The sequence below is a fragment of the Poecilia reticulata genome, linkage group LG13 (genome assembly GCF_000633615.1).
Source record: "Poecilia reticulata strain Guanapo linkage group LG13, Guppy_female_1.0+MT, whole genome shotgun sequence".
In the NCBI taxonomy this organism is placed as follows: Eukaryota; Metazoa; Chordata; class Actinopteri; order Cyprinodontiformes; family Poeciliidae; genus Poecilia; species Poecilia reticulata.
The window spans coordinates 33,028,164-33,046,109 of record NC_024343.1 but is presented as its reverse complement, the minus strand read 5'-3'; the positions used below and the strand labels follow the sequence as shown (position 1 = coordinate 33,046,109).

Here is a 17,946-nt window from a genome sequence, read left to right as displayed (position 1 = left end):
GGACTGGAGTTGGATTAAGGTGGACTGGAGTTGGATTAAAGTGTACTGGAGTTGGATTAGAGTGGACTGGAGTTAGATTAAAGATTAAAGATGATATATATATATATATATTTTATTTTTTTCACATAATGTGCAGCTCGCAACATCACAGTTCTTACAATGTTGTGTATCATGAATCCGTAGCTCCATAAAACGGCCGACTACAATTTCCACAAAACAACGCGTACGCAGCCACTCCCAAGTGGGCGGGGAAAAAGTGGCAAAAACACCATTATGCTGTCAGGCTTGATGTCTTTATTGACATTATTAATATATTTTCACCTGAGCACAGCGGCGGTTGATTAGCTGATTTGAACAGCTGCTCTACTGATGACTTGGTGGCGGGTTGACCTGTTTGATGCTAACGGAACCAAAACACAACGAACTGCCAGCACATGCTAAGTGTAACAAAGTCAATAGCGGGCTAACAACAGTTAGGCTAACATAACTAACTCACTGATCACTTTTTCAATATTTTCTTCAAATTAAAACTTTTTCCTCACCTGTTAAATCTGAAATCCTTGAACCTTGTTATCTATGTCTGTCATAGGGTTGAATTAACCACTAAATATTACGTCCTTTTGTCATTTTCTATAGGTGATTGTGGTATTTTCCTGACCACAGATATTCCTGACCAATGGACAGCAATGACGCATGATAAGTCATGTAATGTCCAGTCCAGTAATTTATATTCATCCATATCAATGCTGTTGCCTCGCGCTCTGTCCTTATAGTTTCTCTCGCACTTCCCGCTAATCAGCAGTAGGTGTCAGGTTACATTGTGTTGCATTCAATGTTAACGGAAAAAAGAGTTCCATGCGCTTAATGTCCGATTTGCCATAACTATTTATTGAATTCATTGTCGCCAGCTGGGTGGCAGCAGGGGTGGCGAGGCTCTCAGTTGTAGATCCGCCCCTGCTCTGCTGACAACCATAGCAACTGGAAACAGAAGCGTCCATTTGATGATGACATCATCCTGTTGATGTTGTAGGTCACTGACAGGTTAAAGAGCAGCAGAGGAAGGTTCAGTGTTCAGTTCGGTGGAGATCAGTGTGTCTGTGAAATAATGTCATGAATTTTATTTTAGATATTTATGTTGATTCTTCTGATGAATATCAATGATGTTTTGTGGGTAAAATCTCCAAGAATGAGGATTTAATCTATGACTCACTGTACATATATTTTATATTTCATGAATAATAAGGAAAATCATGCTGAATTCTACACAGGTCCCATTTTTCACTCTTGCTGCTTACTTTGATACCAAACAGTTTAAATACTTATTGTTTATGCTTGTCCTGTGTCTGTATGCTCTGATTATTGGCTCCAACGTCCTGCTGATCGCGGTGATCTGTGTGAACCGGAGCTTACATGAACCCATGTTCCTGTTCCTCTGCAGCCTGTTTGTGAACGAACTGTTTGGTAGTTTAGGTTTGTTTCCCTTCCTGCTGGTCCAGATCCTCTCTGACGTTCACATCATTCCTGCTCCGCTCTGCTTCATGCAGATCTTTTGTCTTTACACATATGCAAGCACAGAGTTTTTTAACTTAGCCATCATGTCTTATGACCGATATCTGGCCATCTGTCATCCTCTGAACTATCATTCTTTGATGACCTTGAAGAAAGTTGCAGTTTTTATTACAGCAGCCTGGATAGCTGCCTTCCTGGTAGTTTCTTGTACAACATCTTTGAGCTTCTCTCTGCAGCTCTGTGGAAACGTCATTAACAAAATGTACTGTGACAACTACTCTATAGTGAAACTGGCCTGCTCTGACATTACAGTCAATAACATTTATGGCCTTATTAGCACTGCTCTCTGTGTTTTTGGTCCAGTAGGGATAATCCTCTACACCTACATGAGGATCCTGAAGGTTTGTTTTTCTGGGTCCAAACAGACCCGGCAGAAAGCCGTCAGCACCTGTACCCCCCACCTGGCCTCGCTCATCAACTTCTCCTTTGGTATTTGCTTTGAGGTGATGCAGAGCAGGTTTAACATGAGCAGCGTTCCTAATATTATCAGAGTATTGTTGTCATTGTACTATGTAACATGTCAGCCATTGTTCAGTCCTGTGATGTACGGGCTGAAACTGTCCAAAATACGTAAAATGTGGAAACGTTTGTTTTGGAAAAAAATGAGGTAAACATGTTTATATTCAGCTGATCTGGTCTGTTTCCAATGTGACTGGAGCACAGAGTCAGCCTTCAGAGTAACATCAAACCCTGAGATATTTATTTACATTTTAGAAGTAATCATTTAATTTGATTCTTTATGTACATATATATTTACAGATTAATCCCTTAGTAATTATTTACCACCACGTCATGTAATCTGGCTCTGATAATTAGTTAATTTCCTGGACTTTTACTGCTCTGCTCTGCATCAGAACCAGAACCAAACATGGAGAAACAGCTTTCAGCTTCTGTGCTCCACAAATCTGGAACAAACTCCCAGAAAACTGCAAAAGAGTCAAAACGTAAAACTTTGAAATCTTTGAAACACCTGGTAAAGTTGCTATCAAAACATAATAAATGAAACATTAATCAACATTTTGATTTGTAATGATGGCAAAATGTGATACTTACTGGTTTCCTCAATTGTTGACTGCATGGTGTTTCTATTGCTTTGTATTTATATGGTTTAATCATGTAAAGCACTTTGAACTGCCTTTTTGCTAAAATATCAATACAAATAAACTTGATTGAGCTATAATCTTTAGCTATTGATTGATAGGTAATGACTTCCTCTTTGAGCATAATATTGATGCCAGGTTTCTAATAGAACATGGTTGGATGACATTTATAAAGGACTGGCACCTGCAAATTACATTTTCTTTAGTAAGAGCCGAAAGCACAACAAAAGAGTCCCTACAGTAAAAATGTTTTTCTGGAAAAATTTTACTCTTTTTGAATATGTATTAATCAGTGTAAATGGCCATAGGCGAACTTTGACCCCAACTGGTAGCACTTTATTTGAAGGGGTGTGAATAAGACTGACGTGACACCGTCAGAAACATGACGTAACACCTGTCATGAACATGAATAAGTCCTCATGAATATTTACGACTGTTTTCATAAAGTGTAATTTTAATGTAAAGTTGACATTATTCAACATGTCTTTGTTATGACAACCTGACATTAACTAAGACAAAATCTTTGTTATAACAATTTGACTTTAACCAAGAATAATCCTTATCAAAATTTTAAATGTTATATATCTTTGTGTACTACATTACTATGTCATTTGACATAGTAAATGACATAGTGCTAACAGTGACAGTTATAAGCTCATTATAATTGTGTGATTAATATTTTCCCTTAAATATTCGACTAGTTACAGAAGTCATTAAGTTTTATTACAGTTTCAAAAGTTTAATAACAAAGTCATTAATATTTCCTCTACCTGAAATAAAGTGGAACAAGTAGGACCAATAATAAAGATTTTATTAAGTTTTATTACACTGTAAGATGATTTAATAATAATTCCTCTTACATCAAGTAAATTGGAACAAGTAGAACTAGTTCATCTTAATAGTTATTAAGATGTCATTAACTGTTAATACACTGTGAAATGCCATAATAACAGAGTTGTTAATATTAACTCTTACCTCAAGTACAGTGAAACAAGTAGCAACAATTATAAAGATGTCATTAAGTGTTATTACAGTGTCTTTAATATTAACTCTTACCTCAAGTACAGTGAAACAAGTAGCAACCTGAAAATTACCCAAAGCAGTCACCATGGTTACCACTACCAATACACAACATTTTTAAGATTAATGCCCATTTGTATGTATGTTATCTGTTTTAATGTACTTTTTTACTTCTGCTTTTTTGATGGGCTGACTTGATGACAATTTTCCTCATACACTTTACAATATCAATAAAAAAATATTTATTCATTGTTTGTGAGACCCAGCTCACAAAATTCAACAATGAGACTAAAAAGAAACAAAAAGTCAGAAATTGAATTTCTTTGATTTTATGGTGAAAGAACAAAAAAAAAGATAAAACGCTTAAAAATCGTTTCAGGGGATTATGTGTAACATTTATATTTCATTGAAATACTTTCAAAAACAAAATCTTCAGATTTTAGATTTTTATGTATTCTGCTGCAAAGCATTGAAATAAAATGACGCCAAACACTTTATTTGACATCTCTCTAACTTCACATCATATGCTTAGTTTTTGAGAATAATCCCTACAAAACTGATAAAATATCTGCAGAATCTGATTATTAAATGTATTTAAGGCTTATTAAATGTTATCACTGAACTAATTGCACATAGTATTGAGCTCCATCATAGCTTTCTAAAATTTAATATTTTAAATGTTTTTTCTACTTTCTTACTGATAATCTCCAATGAGATTCAAAGAAAATTAGTCACAAAAAGCCCTGAATCAGTTTGACTCATAGTAAGGATATTATGTGAAATCTTATGGAGACAAAAATCATTTTTACATAAACATGGACCAATAATTGTCCAACACAGCCTGACTTTCTCTGCTGCTCTGCAGGTGTGAGATTTGGCTGTGTCCTCCACTCACACCTAAGTTAACAAATCTTAAACAAGCATTAAAAGTTACCATACCCCATTTTCTACCGGCTCCATCATTTGGTGAAACTTGGTTTAGAGCTGCTGCTCCTCCACATCAACAACTGGAGGTGGTTTGAGCTTCTGATCAGGATCCAGTGGTTTAAAAAGTCTAAAGAAACAGCTAAATCTTTCTCAGAAGCAGCTTTTTACACATGCTGCGTATTCTGGACATATTCAGGCCGTACAGAACCGGGTTGAAGAGCGGCTGGCAGGTGAGATAATACAATGGAAATATTGTTCTTAGCAAGCCGGGAACAGTATTCATGTTGAATCTGCTCTGCAATATTTCAAAGGAAACACCGAAGGAGAAGTTGATTATAGAAGCCAGGTGGGGGGTGCAGGTGCTGACGGCTTTCTGCCGGGTCTGTTTGGACCCAGAGAAACACACCTGAAGGATCCTCAGGTAGGTGTAGAGGATCACAGAAACAGGAACACAGACTGTGAGGAAAGCCATGATAAGTTCATAGATGTTGTTGGCTGTGGGGTCATTACAGGCCAGCTTGATGATGGAGTGATTGTCACAGTAAACCTTATTGATGATGTTCCCACAGAGATGCAGAGAGGAGCTCAGGTATACGGTGAAACCAACACAGAAAAGAGGAGGCAGCCATATGATGGATATTAGAAATGCTATTCTCCTTGCAGTCATCAGGGAGTTATACAGCAGAGGACGGCAGATCGCAACATATCTGTCATAAGACATGACGGCCAAGTTAGCAAACTCTACACTTCCATAAGTATAAAGAAAGAAAATCTGCAGGAGACAAAGAGGAGCAGGAATGATGTGAACGTCAGAGAGGATCTGAACCAACAGGAAGGGAAACAAACCCAAACTGCCGTACAGTTCGTTCACAAACAGGCTGCAGAGGAACAGGAACATGGGTTCATGTAAGCTCCGGTTCACACAGATCACTGCGATCAGCAGGACGTTGGAGCCAATAATCAGGACATACAGACACAGGACGATGAGGAAGAAAAAGTAGCTCAGCATGTCTGTGTCTAAAAATGCACTCAGAGTAAAATATAAGACATGAGTGGAATTAATTTTCATTCTTAATTTTGTTTGTAATGCAAACATGAAGATGACTGAGTTGAAAAACTGATCACAGAAAAATGCTACATGCTGACAAGATAAAGGAGGAACTAAATCACAAATATCCGTGTGTCTTTACTAATTAAAAACAACAAAGGGTTGAATATGGAAACCTGTACAGTCAGCAGGAAGTCAGGAATGGCATTACGCCTCCTAACTGAGCTCCGATCTGCTTCCCTTAAAGAGTCAGATCAGAGAAACGCCCACAGCAACACAACCAATAATCAATCAACTCACCAAACCATATTTACACTTCAACAACTGATTGACCCAAAAGTTTCAGTTCATGTGAGTTTTATATTAAACTTTTACACAAACAATCTTAATCTACACTACGAATGAAGAACTAGTAAGAAATATATGTGTGTGTGTGTGTGTGTGTGTGCGTGTGTGTGTGTGTGTGTATCCTTGTTTTTGATGCAGAGTAAGACCCATTTCCCTAACAAATACGACATTATTGGGACTGACTGCTCCTTATGGGACCCAAAACCCGGATCATGTAACGTTTACATTCAACCAAACCCAATGAACCATTACAAGGATTATTTCATTCATTTCTTGTTGTTAGCATAGATATTAGCTTAGCTTATGGGATCTGTTACTGAGGAAAACCATTTAACTTACCATCAGTGCTGGGTTTGATCTTGGGGTAAGTTAAATCTGAAGCTCAAACATCAGCACAACCTGACTGGCTTTTCACCTTTCACAGCGTTTCAATAACTGATACTTATCAACAATAAATGGGATCTTTTTATGTAGTGCAGATCACACTTATTATTGTAGCATTTAAAAACTGCTGGATACATTTTTGAGATATTCTAACATAAAAAATATTATAGCTTAGCAAAAAATTGTAAGTAAATGGAAACATTTCTTCAACGACATTGCTGATTTTAGTCATTGGTCATTTTTGAAGAGATGCTACCACTTAGCATCTCTTTGCTAATGTTCGCAAAAGTACAGAGTGCCTGCATTAGAATGAATCGCTAACCCAGGGTGAATGGGTTGCCATCCTGTGATTGGACCTTGTGCGAGAGTTATAGATCTACAACTCTAGACCCGGATTCTTTATAGATCTAGAGTTATAGATCTAGAGTTATAGTTATATATATATATAGAGTCAGCGCACAGCTTCAGTTATTCCAGGTAGAAACCAGAAATCAGACTGACCTCTGACCTGAGCCCTCAGAGCCACATAAAGCCGGTTCCACAGTGGACCTTCTTTCAGCTGCAGAACATTCAGAACCAGAGAAACTCATTCAGGATTTAGTGGCTTTGATTCCTGCAGCAGGTCTGACTGACAAACCAACGGTCCAGAACCCTGCTGGTCCAGAACGCTGCAGCTGGAGTTCTGACCAGAACCAGGACGACAAACTAAATCTAGACTAAAACTGCTCCTGTTCAGAGATGCTTCACACTAAATTAAAGACTGATGTGAAATAATGGCTAAATCTGATCTCCTGGTTTCTGACTGTATTTGTGTCGTTATGATGTGAAACTCTGAACTGCCTTGTTGCTGAAATGTTCTATACAAATAAACTTGCTTGATTGATGCAACTTTTGTTTTGTCTGCAAACTGAAGTTGAGGGTTTTTTTTATGAAACCCGCCTTGATGTTAAAACTAATTGGACAGAGAAAACGTCCCTTCGACGGTCATGTCCGCCTGGGGAGGAAGCAGGAACCAGAGGATAAAAGCAGAAGCAGAGGAACCGACTGGGTCGTCCACTCCGGGACCTGAACTGCCATCCCTCAATCTGCCTGCTGTGTTTCTCCAGCTGATGTCTGATTTAACATACATTTACTGAAGGCTGTGATAAGAATTTCTCACAGTTTCTCCTAAACACTGTGATTTTTCCTTTCAGCTCCAACAAATGCAGAAGATGTTAAACTCAACTCTTGCTCCATATCTGATTCTGGGGGCTTACTTTGATACCAAGCAGTTTAAGTACTTATTGTTCCTGATTGTCTTGTGTATGTATATTTTAATAGTTGGTTCTAACGTTCTGCTCAGTGCGGTCATCGGGTTTAACAGGAGCTTACATGAGCCCATGTATGTGTTTCTGTGTGTTCTGTGTGCCAATCAGCTGTTCGGCAGCACCAGCCTCTTCCCGTTCCTGTTGGTCCAGATCCTCTCGGATCTTCACTCCGTTTCTGTCCCTTTCTGCTTCCTACAGGTTTACTGTCTTCACACCTATCTGAGCGTAGAGTTTTTTAACCTGACTATCATGTCTTATGACCGATACCTGGCCATCTGTCGTCCTCTGCAGTATCACTCCCTGATGACGGTGAGGAAAGTCGCAGCTCTCATTGTTGCTGAATGGGTAACTGCCTTTTGCGGAGTCAGCATTTTCACCTCCATGAGTTTCTCTCTGCACCGCTGCAGAAACGTAATCGATAAAGTCTTCTGCAATAATTACTCCATTGTTCAGCTGAGCTGCTCAGACACAACAAGCAATAATATTTATGGACTTGTGAGCACTGCCGTCGGAGTGGTTTGTCCAGTGATTTTTATTTTCTACACATACATGAAGATCCTCAAAGTGTGCTACTACGGGTCCAAACAGACCCGGCAGAAAGCTGTCAGCACCTGCACACCTCACCTGGCCTCCATCACTAACTTCTTCTTTGGTGTTTGTTTTGACATTATACAAAGCAGGTTCAGCACAAAGTATGTTCCAAATATTGTAAAAATATTCCTGTCCCTGTACTTCCTGACATGTCAGCCGCTGTTTAACCCTGTGATGTACGGACTCAACCTGTCCAAGATACAACAGGCCTGGAAGAGACTTTTCTCTGTCCAAAGGAGGTAAAAATCTGTCTGAAATAAACAGAAAGTTTTGCAACACAAAGATTTTTCCTTTTTTTCCTCTCGTTCATTTATTCACTGTGAAAATGTATCAGTTGCTTTTTCCTTCTTATTTTTTATCTCTTCTGCAGTTTGAGAGCAAAACTCTGCATACGGTGAAAAAACCTTTAACAAAGATCTAAGATCAAAGTTTTTAAATGGTAAAAATCAACATTTAAATTAATGTTTGTTATTGTCACATAAAATCAAACAGTAACTTAGTTATTATTAGTACATTTTCTATATAATTACATTCCTTACATTAGTTTATTCTAATCCTGTTGACATTAATTTAGACAAATCCTGCAACTCGTTTTATGTTGGAGATTCACCTACAGGTGGCGCTGTGGTAAAAAAAGTTATTGTATCTTAGAAGTTGAAACTGGGGATCCTGGGTCAGAACCAGAGGACCTGGGTCAGAACCTGGGTCAGAACCTGGGTCAGAGCCTGGGTCAGAACCAGAGGACCTGGGTCCGAACCTGGGTCAGAACCTGGGTCAGAGCCTGGGTCAGAGCCTGGGTCAGAGCCTGGGTCAGAACCAGAGGACCTGGGTCCGAACCGGGGTCAGAACCTGGGTCAGAGCCTGGGTCAGAGCCTGGGTCAGAACCAGAGGACCTGGATCAGAGCCTGGGTCAGAACCAGAGGACCTGGGTCAGAACCTGGGTCAGAGCCTGGGTCAGAGCCTGGGTCAGAACCAGAGGACCTGGATCAGAGCCTGGGTCAGAACCAGAGGACTTGGGTCAGAGCCTGGGTCAGAACCAGAGGACCTGGATCAGAGCCTGGGTCAGAACCAGAGGACTTGGGTCAGAACCTGGTCCAGCTTTTGGACACAATGATCATCCACATTTTCTCCAACCACAAAGTTTTCTATTGGACTGAAATCGGAGCCTTGTTAGTGGCAGATCCTAAACGAAACCATTTTCATTGTTTTCAGGTCTGTTAGCTTCTGCAACACCAACTGTGATGATTATGACCAAACGCTGCAGTTCAGCTAAATATTCTGAGGGTTCAGAGGTCAGGCCTTTTACACCGCAGGGGGTCTGACTTTACAGGCGACTTTAACAGTGATGGATTCCTCCTCTCTGAGTCGCCTTTCAGTCCTTGTTGGTTCAGAATCGTTTTTATTTAACCAGAAAAGATAAATTATTAAAAGTAATAACAACTGTGGCTTGGAAAAAACACAGAACCTCTTGATGGAGAGGAGAAACGGTTGATAAAAGAGTTAAAACTGCAGAATGTAACTTTTATTTTAAAAAATTGGGTTTTCACATGATTATCATTATGTTGTGACAGTATAATAAATAATCTAAAAAAGTGGAGTGTGTCTGTCTCCTCCCAGTGCTCCCAGTACTAACTGCACAAGTCATAAACAACCAATCAGAGCCAGGGGGAGAGTCTTAGCGCTACTCTCTGCTACAGCAAACATAGCCTGCCCTGCTACAAATGCTAATGGTAGTTAGCATGGCTGCCGATGGCGAATAAACGGTTTTCCTGAAACAGTAAGTTGTTACTCTCATAAACACATTTAGCAGCGCGTAAATGAGCCTGATTGACAGCACTAAGCCCCTCCTCCTGGCTCTGATTGGTTGTTTTTGATGGTAACTACATTATCTTTTTTCAATTTTCTTTCTGCCTTAAAGTCTCAGTGGTTCATCTTGATGGTGAAATCCAAACAGCCACATTTGTGGTCAGTCCCACAGGATCAAGTTTGCAACTTGTGCAGGTTGTTTTCTCAGCAAACAGAACCACGGAGTCCGAACTGATGGAACGGCACATCGCCTCACACCGGCCTGGCAGCTCAACTATTGCTACAACAGCTGATGACATTTTCTGAATTTATCGATATGCCAGTGGTCTCAAACAACATCGTCCTCTGACAGCGTGGACAGACACACGGTCTTCCATCCCGTTTCCATGCGTCCTGACAGGGACAGAGACCAGCTGACCGGATCCATGAATTGTAATTTAGAGGCTCAAAAAGAGAAAACAGGACAAAAGACCACAAAGGAGAACAAAGCGTTTGTTTTCTCTGTCCAGAGGATATTCAGTTATTCAGCCGCTGAGCCACATGCTGATGAGCCACAGCGCCCTTGTGCCCTTTGACCCCCAGCAACAACACGATTACAGGAAAAACTCAAACATTGTCGTCACCTTCGCTATAATTGATATAGTGACTTAATTTGGTGATTTTCCAGGAGGTTGAGATGTTATAACTCCAGTCAGGATCCTGATGCCGACACATTAACATCCTTTCTAATCAAATTAAAAGTTTAAACCTAAATATAGCTGCAGACATTTTTACTCCAGTTTTTCTTTAAAAAAAAAAATGTTTAGTTTGTATGCTTAATTTATTTGAAGAGATGTGCATAAGACTGACCTGACACTGTCATAAACTTGACATAACACCTGCTATGAACATGAAGAAATATTTATGTATGTTTATGACAGTTGTCATGAAGTGTCATTCGGTAAATAATTACACTTTTAATGCAAAATTGCTCTAAAAGTTTCATTAAAAGTCCATTAAAACTGCAAACTTTGCATGAACTTATAATTTACAAAATCATGCAAATGTGACCAGCAGGTGGAGATCTTTTTAAAAGTGACGAGATGCACCSGAACACAGATTTAAGTGCACAATATTTTATTTAACAATTCTTTMAAACATTTTTAAAAACAAGGCTTCAGGCCCACTACTTGGTCCCTGGAACAAAAGGAACACACAAGGAAAAAAGACAGACAAGATCAATTATTCCAAAGGAAATAAAACAAAACATGCAAAAGAAATTAGTAAATCAAACCAAAAAGAAAACAAATTAGTAACTTCAATCACAAAAGAAAACTAAAAGAAAACAATGKAACAAATCGTTGTCATCCGCTTCCAAATGCCCTTCGATGGGGCCACAGGAGTAACGCCCCGCCCACACAGCCKGCCCAATCCRCAAHGGGYTTAGTTGAGAGCGGCCAAAACAACAGCAAGACAAGACAAGACAGCAGAGCGTCCAAAGCGCTGCAGCTCCAAACAATCAGTTGCCTGAAACAGAAAAACCCATTAACAGTGGATCCAGATAAAAGAAATCAAAACCTAAATAACGGGTAGCTTACCCGGGGGTGGAAACACAGCGTAACCCGGGAGGAAGCGGGTCAGCAGGTGAGGACCAGACGGAAGCCGCACGCCACAGAAACCCCACCTGCAGCCGCCAACGCCATCAGAGCAACAGATTGCAGACGAGTCGACCAAACCCACAAGCCGACATGTAGCTGCCAACCGTAGCAACAGTAGGAGAAACAAAGACGCAGGCACCCTGCAGCAGCCCACCCAACTGTAAAGCCATTCGCCCCGCCCACCAATCAACGGTGCCGGGTGAACAGAGTTGGGGAGGGTGGAACACCATCCCGCCAAACAAAGTTGGCATTTTTAATGGACTTTTAATGCAACTTTTAGAGCAACTTTGCATTAAAAGTGTCATTATTTACCGAATGACACTTCATGGCAACTGTCATAAACATTCATGAAGACTTCTTTATGTTTATGACAGATGTTATGTCAGTCTTATTCACACCCCTTCAAATAAAGTGTTACCTTATTTGGTCATTTTTGATGGACAATTTGACACTAAAATTGATTCAATTATTTTGAATAAATTCTCCACCTAAAGTCAAACACCTGCAGCTTTTATGTTCATTATTTATCAGACGAGGAATAATCTACTACTTACCATACAGGACTTATATTTATTTCAAAAGGTCAAAGGTTAACCTCAGTATTTCTTTATAAATAACTGCAATAGTAATTATGATTCTTATAACTTTTTATTGTATAAACAAATAATTAAAATCTCTTTTGGAGTCAAAGAAGTGAATTTGATCAAGTATTAATTTGACCAGAAACCAAAATAAAAACCTTCTTCATGCTGATCATTTCCTCACAGAGTTCAGAAGCAGCTTTTTACACATGCTGCGTATTCTGGACATGTTCAGGCCGTACAGAACCGGGTTAAAAACCGGCTGACACGTCAGAAAATACAGAGATAAAAGTATTCTGAGCAAACCGGGAACCGTGTCCATGTTGAATCTGCTCTGCAATATTTCAAAGGAAACGCCGAAGGAGAAGTTGATTATAGAAGCCAGGTGGGGGGTGCAGGTGCTGACGGCTTTCTGCCGGGTCTGTTTGGACCCAGAGAAACACACCTGAAGGATCCTCAGGTAGGTGTAGAGGATCACAGAAACAGGAACACAGACTGTGAGGAAAGTCATCACAAGTTCATAGACGTTGTTGGCTGTGGGGTCGTTACAGGTCAGCCTGATGATGGAGTGATTACTACAGTAAATTTTATTGATGACGTTCCCACAGAGCTGCAGAGAGGAGCTCAGGAACGTCGTTCCCCCGACCGCCAAACATGGAGGCAGCCATATGATGAGCACCAGGAAAACTATCCTCTGTGAAGTCATCAGGGAGTTATACTGCAGAGGACGGCAGATCGCTACGTATCTGTCATAAGACATGACGGCCAAGTTAGTAAACTCTACACTAGCATAAGTATAAATACAGAAAATCTGCAGGAGACAAAGAGGAGCAGGAATGATGTGAACGTCAGAGAGGATCTGAACCAGCAGGAAGGGAAACAAACCCAAACTGCCGAGCAGTTCGTTCACAAACAGGCTGCAGAGGAACAGGAACATGGGTTCATGTAAGCTCCGGTTCACACAGATCACCGCGATCAGCAGGACGTTGGAGCCGATAATCAGGACATACAGACACAGGACGATGAGGAAACAGAAATATTTCAGCCAACCAGAGTCCACATAGGCAGTCAGAGTGAAATACAAAACCTGAGAGGAATTTAATTTCATCCTAAGTTTAGTTTGTAAAACAACCATAGAGGTGAGTTATTGGAGAAACTATTCAGAAAAACTAGCTCATCTTTATAGAAATGAACAGAGTGAAACAAATGAAATCCTTTCCACCACATAAAGAAGGAATCCAGAGGTAAACGGTGGAAACGCCTCACAGCTGCAGCCAGCAGCCGTTGGATCAGAGCCACAGCTGACTGAGCTCAGATCAGCTTCAGCTTCACTTAAAGAGTCAGAGCGACGCCCAGCATCACGCCTCCAACGTCAGCACAACGATGGGCAGCAACCACTGCCTGGCTGCTCCCTGCACAGGGGAAAGTTTGGTGGAGGGATGATTACACTGGAGCTTTGTTATTCACAATTTTCTTTTTATTGTTTACAAAAACAAAAAAAACTTAAGTTTTTATGTTTGGACCCAATGAGTCCAGCAGGAAACTAGAGATCAGGCTGACCTCTGACCTGACCCTTCAGAGCCACATAAAGACGGTTACAAAGTCGGCCTTCTATCAGCTGGAGAACATTCAGAATGTCTCTGAAAGATCCAGAGAAACTCATCCATGTGTTTATCTTTACTCTAACTGATTAATGCAATAGTGACTATAGGTTTTTAAAAAATCATTTAGGTTTTTCTAGCAAATGTTTGACTTTTCAGAAATTTCCATGTTTTGCTATAGAAATTTTCTGAAATTGGATTTTTGGGGGAATTTTACTCTGTTTCCATCTGAAACATCTGAACACACTATTGTTCAAATGTCACTTCATGTAAAAGGTTCTAACATTCACTGTGAAATTTGGATATTTATATTATTTTTATGCTTTTTTATGCTAATTCCCTTATTTTGTTTGGATGTTTTTATTGTTATTGCTACAAATTAAGATAAATAAATGACAAAAAGAAGCTTTAAGGCTGAAGGTTTGGTTTTGCTCATTGTTTTTATTGCTCATTGTGTAATAATTATATAAAACTGCAACAAATGAAAACTGCTCAACATGATGCGATCGCTGGTTTATAGAAAAATGTAAAACTCATGCAGTTTATTTTTCTTTCTCATTTTTCAAAACAAAAATCTTACTGCTCCAAACATTCTGGATTTTTTCTGCATTTTCATGACTTTCCAGCTGATTAAGTTTATTTTAACCTGCTTGAATAATTGTTTTTATTGCTTCCACAAATAATAAACCAACCAAATAATCAAACCAGTTCCTGCATTTGTTCACTGCTGAGAGTAAATCATTTACTCTAGCATATTCATTTTAATAAATGTTTTAATGTTCGGTTCTGGACCCATTTGAAGAACCAGGCCCCCTGCTGAGGTCCAGCCTGCTCTGCAGGATCTGATTTTATTGTTTTATAGAGAAAAAACAGGAAGAGATTCATTTTTTCATCATTTATCCAGTGAGCCAAAAGCACAACATTATTAATGCAAACTGTAGATGCTGGATGTCTGAAGTTCATTTCAGGCTCCATCATAAATCATGAAGGTCCTCAAAGGACCAGATGTGGCAAAAACTACTGATTTCATTCATTTATTTATTTATTTATTTCGAACAGACATTAAAAACAGTCAAAAAAGAACAAGAAAACAAAATAGAATGAGACAAACTTAAGAAATAAAATGTAAAACAAATTATTTTGCCCATGTGACATGCAATTTTATATTTTCTGTTCGAAAAGGAGCAGGTAGAAGATGCATCTTATAATATCCTGCCCCTTTCATACTTGTCWWTGTWWTATCAATTAACTTTCAGAACATCAACAAGAGACAACTTGTTTCCATTTTTCATTATGTTTAACTATGTACAATTATTTTAAGTACTATTTATATAATCATTTACATTATAAACTATTAAACATGTTATATAGCATGTTTTGAAATGAGTTCTGCTTTAATCAATTTTTTAAACTGGTTTACATTTGTAATTTTTTTAATCTCATCATTCAATCCATTCCAAACAGATAAACACAAACTCTTCCTGGTTGTTCTAATATGTTGTTTTTTAAAATATCCTTCACCTCTTAAATCATAACCACCCTCTCTGTCACCAAACATTTCCTGTATATTGTGTGGAAGTTTTTTATTTCGGACCTTAAACATAAAACGATAAAACGATTAGCCAGCTGTTAAAATGGTACCTTTAAAGATTTTGTCTTTAGCATCCAAGTAATTCATAAAAACACAAACTGATTTAATTTGACTAATAAAATACAATTAAAAGGACAAATATGACCTTTATGTTCTCTCTCTGTCAGTCTGGAGCCTGCAGGGCCACAGCTGTTTATGAATCACTTTGATGATAAATGTAAAATTTGTCCCGGTACCGTTTAACAGTTTTATCAGAACGTTTTGCCACAGCTGCCCTTTGAAGACCTTCATGGTTTCTAATGGACCTGAAATGAAAATAAGTTTGACGTCCCTGTTTTAAAACATCCGCAAAAGCAAAGAAACATCAATACAGAGAAAAATGTCAGCATCAACTTATTAAAAATGATTCCTTATCTAATATTTCATTAGCCAAAAACATGAAACCTGAGTTTTGAAACGACTAACAGAAGATGAGCCGTCAGGCAGGAGAAGCTGCTGCTGCAGCCGCGTTTTCCCCACATAACAAACGTTTACACGCGTCTCGGATGGCGGCCATTTTCAGGCCGTACAGCGCCGGGTTGAACAGCGGCTGGCAGGTCAGGAAGTACAGCGACAAAACGATGGCCAGCAGCGGAGGCACCCTGCTGAGGTCAAACCTGCTCTGCAGGATCTGGAAACAGCAGCCGAAAGAAAAGTTCAGGATGGAGGCCAGGTGAGGCGTACAGGTGCTGACGGCTTTCTGCCGCGTCTGTCTGGTCGCAGAGAAACACACCTCCAGAATCTTTCCGTAGGTGTAGAGGATTAAAACGAGCGGCGCGACGATGGAGACGACGGTCAGAACCAGACCGTAAACGTTGTTCACGCTGGTGTTGGAGCAGCTCAGCTTAACGATGGAGAAATTCCCACAGAAAACCTTATCGATGACGTTCCCACAGAGCCGCAGGGGGGCGCTGAGCGACACCAGAACCACAGTGGCCAGAACCGGCAACGCCCAGGTCAGGGCAATGAGCAACGCAACCTTTCTATCCGTCATGGTGGAGTTATACTGCAGAGGGAAACAGATGGCCACGTACCGGTCATAAGACATGACGGCCAAGTTCAAAACTTCAACTGCTGCATAACTGTAAACACAGAAGATCTGCAGGAAGCAGAGCGGAGCAGAAACCCTGTGAACGTCAGAGAGGATCTGGACCAGCAGGAAGGGGAACAAACCCAAACTGCCAAACAGTTCGTTCACAAACAGGCTGCAGAGGAACAGGAACATGGGTTCATGTAAGCTCCGGTTCACACAGATCACCGCGATCAGCAGGACGTTGGAGCCGACAATCAGGACATAGAAACACATAACCATCATAAAGTACAGGTATTTCAAACCCCCGATGTCAAAGTAGGCAGTCAGAGTGAAATATAGGACCTGTGAAGAGTTAGTCATGATGCTGCAGCTTCGAGCTGAGAGGAGCCGAGTTACAGCATGAAGCTTTTATATCCTCCAAGGTCAGCAGAGACCAACGAGAGAGAGAATCCTTCCCAGACAAACTGACGAGCTACGGATGTTTCCCAGTCCGGAACACTGAGTTCCATTTGGGACCCAAACAGCAACATTTCTTCCATTTTCAGGTTTACTGTAATACTCATGTTTCTAAACTTCACCTACTTGCAGGGTTTACATGTCGCCTGTCACTCTGTCATCATTCATCATTCCAACTGGAAACGGAAAATGCTGCCAAACTAAGCAATGTTTTCCCTGCTGATGGTCCGGTTGACCCGGTTCTACTGGAACCAGAACTTCACCATCTGCTCCACCTCCAGCTGCTCTGAGTCAAACCAACCTGTTCCCCTCCTGGCCTGTGGGGGCGCTGCACCAAGAACCACTGAAGGAAACGACACAGAAACCTCTGAAGACACTGAGAGCAACTTCCTTCTTCACCAGATGGAAACAAGATGGAGGATTTTAGCGGTTGGAGGATTTCTGCTGCTAGCGCTAGGCTAACACGTTTGTTTGGGTTGTATTTACCCAGAATGCCCTGTGCTTCCTGCTTTTGGAGCGGTCTCTGGTCCGTTTGGCGTTCACATTCAAACTGAACCCAAACCGAGGTTTAGATTACTAGAGGTCAGAGGTCGATTAGTGTTCACACCTCACCAACCAAACGGGCTTCCTAAGCAAATGACTGGAGTCGGGTTAAAGCGGATTGAAGAGCCGGTGGGATTGATGCCACTTTGGTCCGTTTCTGATTGTTCAGTCATGAACTGTAACCTGCTAACTGAGGCCTGCAGAGCCTGAGATGAATCTCTGGTCGTTTACTCAGAGGGTCTGTTCTCCTGGTTCTAGTCAGAACTCCAGCAGCAGCGTTCTGGACCAGCAGCAGGGTTCTGGACCAGCAGAGTTCTCGACCAGCAGGGTTCTGGACCAGCAGCAAGGTTCTGGATCAGCAGGGT

General features: G+C 40.4%; 5 protein-coding genes across 6 annotated transcripts; 2 read left to right on the top strand and 3 right to left on the bottom strand.

The window, feature by feature from the left end:
• The first annotated feature begins 1,186 nt into the window (after positions 1–1,186).
• LOC103475312 (olfactory receptor 10A3-like) lies at positions 1,187–2,180 on the top strand. Its single transcript, XM_008426834.2, has one exon. It carries the CDS (start codon positions 1,251–1,253, stop codon positions 2,178–2,180), a length of 930 nt encoding a protein of 309 aa, XP_008425056.1. The 5' UTR covers positions 1,187–1,250.
• A 2,575-nt stretch (positions 2,181–4,755) lies between these two features.
• LOC103475310 (olfactory receptor 11A1-like) lies at positions 4,756–5,910 on the bottom strand. The gene has a single exon (XM_008426833.2). The coding sequence runs from the start codon at positions 5,710–5,712 to the stop codon at positions 4,756–4,758; it is 957 nt and encodes a 318-aa protein (XP_008425055.1). The 5' UTR covers positions 5,713–5,910.
• Positions 5,911–7,472: 1,562 nt separating this feature from the next.
• LOC103475309 (olfactory receptor 1F12-like) lies at positions 7,473–8,550 on the top strand. The gene has a single exon (XM_017308209.1). It carries the CDS (start codon positions 7,599–7,601, stop codon positions 8,535–8,537), a length of 939 nt encoding a protein of 312 aa, XP_017163698.1. The 5' UTR covers positions 7,473–7,598; the 3' UTR covers positions 8,538–8,550.
• A 3,931-nt stretch (positions 8,551–12,481) lies between these two features.
• On the bottom strand, positions 12,482–13,453 carry LOC103475308 (olfactory receptor 11A1-like). Its single transcript, XM_008426831.2, has one exon. It carries the CDS (start codon positions 13,451–13,453, stop codon positions 12,491–12,493), a length of 963 nt encoding a protein of 320 aa, XP_008425053.2. The 3' UTR covers positions 12,482–12,490.
• A 1,713-nt stretch (positions 13,454–15,166) lies between these two features.
• Positions 15,167–17,313, bottom strand: LOC103475276 (olfactory receptor 11A1-like). Of its 2 annotated transcripts, XM_017308208.1 has the most exons (2): positions 16,283–17,313; positions 15,167–16,180 (listed from the first exon to the last, which is right to left on the bottom strand). In XM_017308208.1, exons 1-2 carry the CDS (start codon positions 16,940–16,942, stop codon positions 15,989–15,991), a joined length of 852 nt encoding a protein of 283 aa, XP_017163697.1. In that variant the 5' UTR covers positions 16,943–17,313; the 3' UTR covers positions 15,167–15,988. The 2 variants fall into 2 exon arrangements, with proteins under 2 accessions (XP_017163697.1, XP_008424991.1); XM_008426769.2 differs by having other exon boundaries at positions 15,167–17,313.
• Positions 17,314–17,946: the final 633 nt, after the last annotated feature.

Coding starts and splice junctions, on each gene's coding strand:
- LOC103475312 (XM_008426834.2), top strand. CDS start 1,251: ATGCTGAATTCTACACAGGTCCCATTTTTCACTCTTGCTGCTTACTTT.
- LOC103475310 (XM_008426833.2), bottom strand. CDS start 5,712: ATGTTTGCATTACAAACAAAATTAAGAATGAAAATTAATTCCACTCAT.
- LOC103475309 (XM_017308209.1), top strand. CDS start 7,599: ATGCAGAAGATGTTAAACTCAACTCTTGCTCCATATCTGATTCTGGGG.
- LOC103475308 (XM_008426831.2), bottom strand. CDS start 13,453: ATGGTTGTTTTACAAACTAAACTTAGGATGAAATTAAATTCCTCTCAG.
- LOC103475276 (XM_008426769.2), bottom strand. CDS start 16,942: ATGACTAACTCTTCACAGGTCCTATATTTCACTCTGACTGCCTACTTT.